General features: G+C 38.3%; 2 protein-coding genes across 3 annotated transcripts; both read left to right on the top strand.

The window, feature by feature from the left end:
- Positions 1-502: 502 nt before the first annotated feature.
- LOC125016206 (butyrophilin-like protein 2) lies at positions 503-5,371 on the top strand (the record flags this gene model as incomplete). Its single annotated transcript, XM_047598518.1, has 5 exons — positions 503-730; positions 2,206-2,272; positions 2,443-2,542; positions 4,732-5,064; positions 5,169-5,371. Coding segments are annotated over exons 3-5 (618 nt in total), but the record flags the coding sequence as incomplete, so codon positions are not given.
- Positions 5,372-8,021: 2,650 nt separating this feature from the next.
- Positions 8,022-9,816, top strand: LOC125016541 (lamin-A-like). 2 transcript variants are annotated; one of them, XM_047599090.1, is made up of 4 exons: positions 8,022-8,274; positions 9,156-9,249; positions 9,380-9,487; positions 9,611-9,816. In XM_047599090.1, exons 1-4 carry the CDS (start codon positions 8,270-8,272, stop codon positions 9,716-9,718), a joined length of 315 nt encoding a protein of 104 aa, XP_047455046.1. In that variant the 5' UTR covers positions 8,022-8,269; the 3' UTR covers positions 9,719-9,816. The 2 variants fall into 2 exon arrangements, with proteins under 2 accessions (XP_047455046.1, XP_047455037.1); XM_047599081.1 differs by having other exon boundaries at positions 8,024-8,274; positions 9,151-9,249.
- Positions 9,817-10,667: the final 851 nt, after the last annotated feature.

Raw genomic sequence — 10,667 nt, 5'->3', positions numbered from 1 at the left:
CTACCTTGTTGTTGAAGTGATCAGAGACCATACTTTTCCATTTTCGGTGCCAACGTGACATGGGGGAGGGGAAAACAACATTCTCATGCAAACTTTCCTGCACCATGGACATGAAGTGTATGTGCGACCTACTGAACTCACACCTGCTGAAGTAGAACTGATATTTCCTGTGCTGTGGAGGGTGGGGTATTCCCACAAGGATATGGGTAGTTGATATAAACATGTAGAACACATAAAAGCTGGATAATTTGTGATGTGCACTCCAAATTAAAAAAGATTTTGTGTTACACCGTCTATCAGCTATGCCTAGCTCTGTGCTCCCTCCCCAGCTACCAGTGTTAATGTATAAAACAATGTGAACAACAGCAGGGTTCACGAGGACAGAATGCAACGCATGACGTAGGAATGTGGCAGTTGCTACAAGTGAACTGTCAATAGTCAACAGTCTGCTCCTGTCTTACTTGCTGTGTGTTTGTGTTTTTTTAATGACTTTGTTGTCTTCTTCGAATCAGACACTGATCACTGACCTAACCAGTTTCTGACATAGCTCACTCCAAAGAAGCGTTTCAGGTATGTGAATCCTTTGCCTACATTTCCCCCTACTTATTTCTTTCCTTCTTTTGTCCTTCTATCTATTTGTGTCCCTGTCGATCGTCCTCTTGTGGGTCCTCTCCTCCGGACGTCCCTCAACCTTCCTCCTCTGATGGAGTCAGAACCAGCTTCCTGATCGGTATGTAACAGAGACAGAGACACAGCAGAGAGATGAGGGGTTTTAGAAAAGTTAATGTATACAACAATGTCAGGATTTTCAGAGCGACTGTGACCAACGAGATGAGAATGAATCTGACTTTAGTTGACTGATATATAAATGATTTTATTGGTGGATTGTAGCTGCTATGTTGCTGTGAGTGATGGTGCTGCAGTAAATACTGACTGTTAGTGAATGAGTGGGTTTTAACATTTGGTCGACGGTCATTAAGGTGTGGGTGGTGGAATCTACTTCCCTGTATGAACCCTGTACAGCTGAGTATCCGGGTGCTACACCTGCCATGGAATTAATCATCTCACCATTTTGTTGGCCCACTCCTTAGTATCCCTAGGGTTAGGGTTAAATAATAATAAAAAAAACATCTTTGTGTTTGTGCTCAGCTCTAAATCACTGTTTTTTTTTTATTTCTGTGTTATTTCCAGGCCATCCCTGTATGACACCCAACCTGTTTTGTCCCTTTTTTTTGTGTTAATTATATGGTTCTTCAGTATAAATTAATAGAGAGAGAGAGACATAGAGACATAGCAGAGAGATGAGGGATTTTAGAAGAGTAAAATTATACAACAATGGGGGGGCTGTCACTCACGAGATAAGACTGAAGGGTCTTCCAGCAGCTGGGGCACCAGAAAATTACTTTCTCAAAAGAATATATAGATTTTGTCTGTTTTACATTTTTTAAAACATTTTTAGAAACATTTTCACAGTTTAAAACAATTTCATTACCCATAAATGTGGTAAATAAATGTTGTAATACAAATGATAATGCTTAAATTTACATAAATTTAAATATGCCTATCCCAGCTGTCATTTTCCAAATGATAGCACGCAAACTGTATTTCAATATTCACTGTTTAAATGTATTGATAATCTTTGTAATAACTGAATTCATCATCTTTGTTGCTGTGTGGTTGTTTGTTTTTAGACTCGAGCCAAAAACTCGCCAGCGTCTGTCACTGAGCACTCAGCAAACCTGTTTCAGGTATGTGAATCCTTTGCCTCCATTTCCTCCTTCTTACCTCTTTCAGTTGTTTTCCTTCTATCTATTTGTGTCTCTGTCGATCGTCCTCTTGTGGGTCCTCTCCTCCAGACGTCCCTCAACCTTCCTCCTCTGATGGAGTCAGAACCAGCTTCCTGATCGGTATGTAACAGAGACAGAGACACAGCAGAGAGATGAGGGGTTTTAGAAAACTGAAAGTATAAAACAATGACATGTCTGGATTTGTAGAGGGGCTGTGACCAACAAAGTAAGAATGAATGGTTGTTTATGGTCAAAATCTGACTTTAGTTAACTGATATATTAATATATTTATTGGTGAATCCTCTTTTGGTGGATTGTAGCTGATACTATCACGAAATGAGTGTTGGGTGAGGTTCAGCATTTATTCTTTTTGTTTGTGTACCGTCACACTGATGCTTCTTTGTTGTGTTTCTTACAGTCTGACAGAGTAAATTGGAATCTGCCTTCGATACCTCAGCCTGTTTCTGTTACCAGTCTCTCCTTTGGTCAGTCTCAGTTCTGAATCTTTACGTATCTGTCGATTGGTTGCCTCAATTGTTATTTGTTTCACTTGATAGAAATATTTGATGGATGGAACTTCCTCTCCTGCTCCTTAGTATATCCAACCTCACTGCCTTTAGGAATTCGTTTAGAGCATCATCTGCTTCATTTTCAGGACTCTCTGATTCTTCAGATGGACGGTCTGCTCCTTCACTTCCTGCCCGGAACCATCACTGGTTTGGTTTTCTGTCTCCTCCTGACTCACTACTGTAAAGGTAACTTATGTAGAGCTTTGTTGGAGCAAATATGGTTGTTAGAAACAATCTGTTTATTATAATGTGAGGTTTTAATTGTTGGAGAATTCTGGGAAACCATCCAATCAATGGGCAACAATAGCAAGTGATCCTGCAGCCACTCACCTAAAACACAGCCTGCAACAAATAATCATATCTACACATTTACTATCTTTGCAGAGTTAGTTACCCAGTTCATAAAAAAGTTAAGTAGTGTTAATCAGTGTTGCTCCTTTAGCCTTCATGTCTGTTGTTGTGAGTCAGCTGTGAGAGGTGCAGTCCGATGGAGATTGAAATCTTTCTGTGACATGCACGTAGCAGCTAGATGTTGTGTCTTAACTGCAGCTTGTGTTGCACAAAATGACCCAACACCTACAAACAATCTAGTCTTAAAAAGTGACAGTCAGACTTTAAGTCAGAGACAGTTGCAAAATAAAACAAAACTATTATTAGTACTAGTACTAGTGAGTGTGATTTTCAATTATTCTCTCTCAAAATATAATTTGTTTGTATAATAATGGATGGTTTTCAGTTGTATCACATCTGGATTTAAAATGAACAGTCCAGATGTTGATTGTCATCACAAAGTAGTATCATTTGCTTAAGACAATCAGAATATGGGCAAAAAATGACCATTGTGTCAATAAAATGCACATTTAAGCCTTCATCAGTCTCAATAAACAAGGTTCACAGCCTGCAACATCTATACCTTCCTTTGAGCTTGTAAATATATTAAATATATTTGTAAAGTCCTGATAGTGGAAAAAGAAAACCAAATCAAACACATGAAACAGAAATATTAAACTTGTGTATTTGTTGTTGTTTTTTTTAATCAGGAAAATGAGCCAATATTATATATGAATGGTGAACCTGTAGGATTAGTTCTTAATTTCAAGGTTCTGTGCTGAGAAATGTTTCTATCAATGTCATGAAAGTGGTTCACTTCCTGGTTTACGTGAAATAAATCAGGGAATAGTTTCAGTTTGATCTTCACAACATGTTTGTGTTGAAGTGTGTGTTGACAAGGGACAAAGGAGCTGTGATCTGAGGAGCTCAGAAAAAGAGTTGTTGCTGCTCATCAGGCTGGAAAAGGTTCCACAACCATCTCTAAAGAGTCTGGAAGCCACAAATAATCCACAGAGAGTCAGACAGATTGAAGACAACTGTTCCCCTCCACAGGAGTGGTCCACCAACAAACATCACTCCATCATAGTGGGAGAGGAACCAGAGGAACCCAGGGGAACTTCTAAGCAGCTAAAGGCCTCTCTCACATTGGCTGATGTTAATGTTGACGAATCCACTCAACAACCAAAGACACTGCTCTCTGTCCACAAAGAACATGTGGGACAATGTTTAGTGGACAGATGAGACCAGAGTAGAATAGTTTGGTTTAAATGTTTGGGCATCGTCATGTTTGGAGATGAACCAACACTGGTTCTCCAAAAGAACAGTTAAAGAAGAACAAGATTAATGTTTAGGAACAGTCAAGTCAAAGTTCTGACCCTAATTCACTAGAAATGTTGTGGAAGGACCTGAAGCATCAGTTGATGAGAGGAAACCAACAACATCTCAGAACTGAACTGGTTCTGTTCTGTTCTGATCAATGGGATCAAATTCCTCCAAGCTGCTGTAGACACTGATCAGCTGTTACCACAAACATTTAGTTACAAGGAGCTCACAGCACAGACTGGAAACAAGGACTCACTGAACAAACAGCTCATTTTCTTAGGTCAGTCATTACTTAAGTATAATATTTCTGTTTGATTTGTTTGATTTTAGTCATTTTGGTCCACTGTGAAAGTCCACTAATATTTTGAAAGATTTTTCTGCATAAATCTGTAAAATGGCCCATTAATTGCTTTTAAACATCTCTGTGTTTTTAGACTTTGAAACAACTTTGTTATTTGTATGAGAAATTAATTAATAAATTAAGGGGCATCACACATCCCTCCTTCAAACAAATTTTGAGTCAAGTGTCCACTTTCGCTTTTGAGTTCCTGAGAATAACTGGATGTGAAAACAATTCAATCAAAATTAATGATTATTATGTACAGTATTAAAATAAAAACTGAAAGCTGCACTCACATTCATGTTTTCTTTGTTTATACTCTATGGTCCTAACTCCATACGTTCTAGTGCAGAACTCAACAAACCTCTGTTTTTCTTTCCAGGACAGTCTGAGTCAGTGGATTCACTTCAACCAATTGTAGCAAGAGTTGGTGATGACGTTGTTCTACCGTGTCAAATCAAACCTTCAGTGGACGTTTCTGCATCAACGTTGGAGTGGAAGAGGTCAAACCTCTACGTCCTGGTGTGGCGTAATGGTGCAGACCTTAAAATGCAAAAAGATCTGTCCTACAGAGGAAGAACATCTCTGTTCCCTGATGAACTGAAACATGGAAACGTTTCCCTGAAACTCTCTGACGTGAAGCTGTCTGATAAAGGAACGTACAGATGTTACGTTGTAGACATGAATAGAGAGATGTTTGTTGAGCTTGTTGTTGGTGAGTAAAGGTATAAAGTATAGTCCTCTGATATCAACTCTGACCTGAAGTTGACTTTTACTTCCACTGACTCTGGTTTGAAATATTTTGTTTCTCAGTGTCAGCTCCTGTCTCCTCACCTGTCATCAGTTTATCAGGGGTGGACAGAGACAGAGGAGGAGTGGTGTTACAGTGTGAATCCAGAGGCTGGTATCCAGAGCCTGAGGTGTTGTGGCTGGACACTGAGGGAAACCTGCTCTCTGCTGGACCTCCAGAGACAGTCAGAGGTCCTGATCACCTCTATACTGTCAGCAGCAGAGTGACTGTGGACAAGAGACACAACAACAGCTTCACCTGTAGAGTCCAACAGAACAACATCCACCAGACCAGAGAGGCTCACATACATGTTCCAGGTAGAACACGCTTAGAGAACGGACCATGACATGATTTTAGTTTGACACAGTTTGTGTGTGATTGTGTAGAAATGTCATGTAACTCTGTGTGTTTTCATTTCAGATGATTTCTTCAGTTCTGCTGTTCCCATCATCACTGGTTTAGCTGTTAGCTTAGCTGTTAGCATCATGGTTATTTTAGCAGGAGTCTTCGTTGTGTGGAGACAAAATAGAACCAGTAAGTTACAGATAAGTCACCACATTAATGATGTAAAACACCAGCAAACGTCTTTTCTAGTTGAATTCAGCTGCTTTGATTTAACACAGAAACCAAGAAAAGATCCAGAGATAAAGCTGAGAAGGAGAAACTTTTAGGAGAAACTAAAGATGTAAGAGACAAGAAGTAAAAGATTAAAGGTTTAGATTGATCAGTTTGAAGAAAGTTTGATCAGTAAACCTGCTGACTGATCATCTTCCATCTGTCTGTCTGATAGCTGACACAGAAATATGAGAAGATTGAAGAAGAGCTGCAGAAAACCAAAGAAGAACTGAAGAACAAGACTGAAGAGATGGAGAGACATGTAGAGACACACACACAAACACTGTCATTGTGTTATTGAGGACTGACCTCTGATCAACACAACTGTGACTTTGCTCCATCTACTGTTGAAATGATACAACTGCAGGTTTTCTTCTCTCAGGTCAATGAACTAAAGGAGGAGAAGAAGGAGAAGGAGGAGGTTAGTAGTTTCTATCAGATTCCAGTTTGTTCTCATTTCAATGTGTTTGTGTTTCATTTAATATTCAGATCATTGTCTTGTTCTAAGGAGGTTGATGTTGGTGGTCAACATCTTCTCTCTGCTTGTTAGATTTGTGAGATAGTTCCTCATGTTCTGTCGTGTTCCTGAGTTCTTGTCTAGATTTTTTAGTTGGTGGATCTCAAGAAGAACACACAAGAAAACACAAGAACACAAGAACACAACACACAATAACACACAAGAACACAACACAACACACAAGAACACACAAGAACACAACACAACACACAAGAACACATAAGAACACAACACAACACACAATAACACACAAGAACACAACACAACACACAAGAACACACAAGGACACACAAGAACACAACACAAGAACACAACACAACACATAAGAACACACACAACACACAAGAACACACAAGAACACAACACAACACACAAGAACACATAAGAACACAACACAACACACAATAACACACAAGAACACAACACAACACACAAGAACACAACACAACACACAAGAACACACAAGGACACACAAGAACACAACACAAGAACACAACACAACACATAAGAACACACACAACACACAAGAACACAGAAGAACACAACACACAAGAACATACAAGAACACAACACAACACACTAGAACACAACACAACACAACACAACACATAAGAACACAACACAACACATAAGACCACAACACAACACAACACAAAGGAACACAACACAACACATAAGAACACATAAGAACACAACACATAAAAACACAACACAACACATAAGAACACATAGGAAAACATAAGAACACATAAGAACACAACACAACACACAAGAACACATAAGAACACAACACAACACAACACATAAGAACACAACACAACACATAAGAACACATAAGAACACAACACAACACACAAGAACACATAAGAACACAACACATCACAACACATAAGAACACAACACATCACAACACATAAGAACACAACACAACACAACACATAAGAACACAACACTTAAGAACACAACACAACACATAAGAACACAACACAACACATAAGACCACATAAGAACACAACACATAAGAACACAACAAAACACATAAGAACACAACACAACACACTAGAACACAACACAACACAACACATAAGAACACAACACAACACATAAGAACACAACACAACACAACACAACACATAGGAACACAACACAACACATAAGAACACATAAGAACACAACACATAAGAACACAACACAACACATAAGAACACATAGGAAAACATAAGAACACAACACATAAGAACACAACACAACACATAAGAACACATAAGAACACAACACAACACACAAGAACACAACACAACACACAAGAACACACAAGGACACACAAGAACACAACACAAGAACACAACACAACACAACACATAAGAACACAACACAACACACAAGAACACACAAGAACACAACACAACACAACACAACACAACATAGAAGAACACAACACAACACAACACAACACACAAGAACACAACACAACACACAAGAACACACAAGGACACACAAGAACACAACACAAGAACACAACACAACACAACACATAAGAACACAACACAACACACAAGAACACACAAGAACACAACACAACACAACACAACACATAAGAACACAACACAACACAACCAAGAAGTTAAACATTAAACGTACAGATTGATGAGTTTGAAGAAAGTTTGATCAGTAAACCTGCTGACTGATCATCATCCATCTGTCTGTCTGATAGCTGACAGAGAAATATGAGAAGATTGAAGAAGAGCTGCAGAAAACCAAAGAAGAACTGAAGAACAAGACTGAAGAGATGGAGAAACATGTAGAGACACACACATAAACACTATCATTATGTTATTGAGGACTGACCTCTGATCAACACAACTGTGACTTTGCTCCATCTACTGGTGAAATGATATAACTGCAGGTTTTCTTCTCAGGTTAATGAACTAAAGGAGGAGAAGAAGAAGCAGCAGGAGGAGATGGAGACCAGAAACAAAGAGATGGAGGAGATAAAAGATGAGGTGAAATACAAGCTCATAGACATGGAGAGAGAAGATAAGAACACAACACATAAGAACACATAAGAACACAACACATAGGAACACATAAGAACAAAACACAACACATAAGAACACAACACATTAGAACACAACACAACACAACACATGAGAACACAACACAACACAACACATAAGAACACAACACAACACAACACAACATAGAAGAACACAACACATAAGAACACATAAGAACACAACACAACACATAAGAACACAACACAACACAACACAACACAACACAACACAACACAGAAGAACACAACACAACATAGAAGAACACATGGATGTGACTAAGACCAGAAAGACAGATTTTAAACATGTTTTATTGATAAATCAACTCTTTTCTTCTTTGCTATGAAGCATTTTCATCTGTTTCTATTAAAGGTCTTTCAGAGTTTTTCTTTACTCATCCTGACGTTTGTCTGTCAGCACATGTTTCATGAATCCTACGTAGAAACTTATTTCGTTTCTTTTACAACTAAACTAAATGTTTCTCTTCATGTTTCTCCAGAGAGAGAAATCCAGTACAGAGGTTCTTCTTTTTACTAAGAATCATCTGCTGTAACTTTTTATTCAACTTTAACAAACATCCTTCCTGAAAACAGCCAAACCTCCCACTAGAAACATGATGTTAACTAAGAGCAGAAAGACTTGTCATTGTCTGTCTGTCTTTGATTGGTTTCTAAAGCTCCTCATGTTCTAGGTCCTACCTCCTCATCACATTTATGTTTAATGATGAAAAGTTCTCTGAATGATTGAGAGATAGAACATGAAGCTGACTGATGTGAAAGGACTAATCTGTGGATGTCGTCTCCTCCCAAACCTGAACAAACACAGAACAGCAGCAGCTCAGTCAGTCAGGAGACGTCAGGAGACATCACTGTGTTTGTTCATCCCAGCTGCAAATATATCAGTCTGAGAAACAAGTCTGATCAGGTGATGTTGATTTAAGCGTCATTTCTTTTCATAGAAAATATTGATTCAACAGGTTTAATAGACACCAACATTCATTTGTTCCTGTCTCTGTGTCTCATTCTTCTTCTTGTGTTTCATTTCCGTCCTGCAGGACAAACCACTGGGAGGACGTCAGTTAAAAGTCCAGATCAACAATAGTGAACCCATCACATACACATTTGATCCATCAGTGAAACTCAAGGCTAGAGACAAAGTTACTGTGAGTCTTTGTAGATGTTTCATTGATGTTGTTATATTTTCCATTTTCTTACTTTTCCTTCAGTTTTTCTAATTATTATTTTCTGACTGTGACTCTGTGACCTTTGATTTACTACATTTACAGATATACCATCCAGACCATAAGCCTCGTTTTGCTGTCTCTGGTTACCTGGTGTTGAAGGAGCTGAAGTCCTGGTTGCCTGGAGACATAGTCCAGGTCTCTCTGCAGTGAAATAGTTCCCAGTTGAACTCCTTCAATAAAGTTCAGTAATCCAGCAAACAGCAACATTATAGATGAGAAACAGCACGACTCAGATCTTCCTGCAGAAACCACACACTGCAGAGAAAGTCTCTGGAAACACTTGGCTCCATTTTATTGGATTAGTCAAGTTTGATGTGAACGTTGGTTTGTTTAAAGACTTTTACAGGATGACGTCAGTGTTTTATGTTGTTAAAATCTGACAGAATTAATATGTGAGTGGTTTACCTTTGTTTTTTGACACGTTGGACTGTAAATATTTATATAATAAAGACATATGATCATTTATGAACTAGATGATGATACAGATTTTTCACATTTACTTTGAGAAGCTTAAATGTTCTTACAATTGAATAAATGAAGATATACTCTTCCATTTATTGACTGTTGTGTGTGATAAACAGTGCACTTAAATATATTATATACAATATTAAAATAAAAACTTAAAACTGCCAGTTCTCTATGTTTGATTATTATTTATATTGTTTGTATGTAACTCTGGGGTGAGGATACAGACCCTGGTACCGGTAGTGGATGAGGATTAAGGATACAGGACTGAACCATGACCCACACACACAAAACAAAAGTTGTCTGTGTAGTTTTATTCTTGAAAGAAGTGAGAAGTTCCTCTTGTGTTTAATGGAGTGGATACGTATAAATTCTCAGGTTACAGACTGATGCTGTTAACACAAAATAAACAGGAACAAACACATTCAGCAGTTAAAGACAAATTCAGCTCTTGTACCAAATGTCATCCAACACAACAGAGACACACAATCAGTTCAACACAAATTGTGATAAAGATAATCAGAAAGAAACTGGTCAAAATCAAGCATAGTGTGTTTATGTCTTTCTTTGTTTCCTGAATATACTCAGACTTAACACGTTTAAACAGTCAGGACAGTTCAGGAGATTCTGTCTC

Source organism: Mugil cephalus, chromosome 1 (genome assembly GCF_022458985.1).
Source record: "Mugil cephalus isolate CIBA_MC_2020 chromosome 1, CIBA_Mcephalus_1.1, whole genome shotgun sequence".
Lineage (NCBI taxonomy): Eukaryota > Metazoa > Chordata > Actinopteri > Mugiliformes > Mugilidae > Mugil > Mugil cephalus.
The sequence above is the reverse complement of the archived record's forward strand: the minus strand, read 5'-3'. Positions and strand labels throughout refer to the sequence as shown.

Excerpts from the sequence above, each read along its gene's own strand:
- LOC125016541 (XM_047599081.1), top strand. The coding sequence starts at position 8,233 with ATGGAGACCAGAAACAAAGAGATGGAGGAGATAAAAGATGAG. Across the intron at positions 9,250-9,379 it reads TGAGAAACAAGTCTGATCAG|GACAAACCACTGGGAGGACG; the intron begins GTGATGTTGATT and ends TCCGTCCTGCAG. Across the intron at positions 9,488-9,610 it reads AGGCTAGAGACAAAGTTACT|ATATACCATCCAGACCATAA; the intron begins GTGAGTCTTTGT and ends CTACATTTACAG.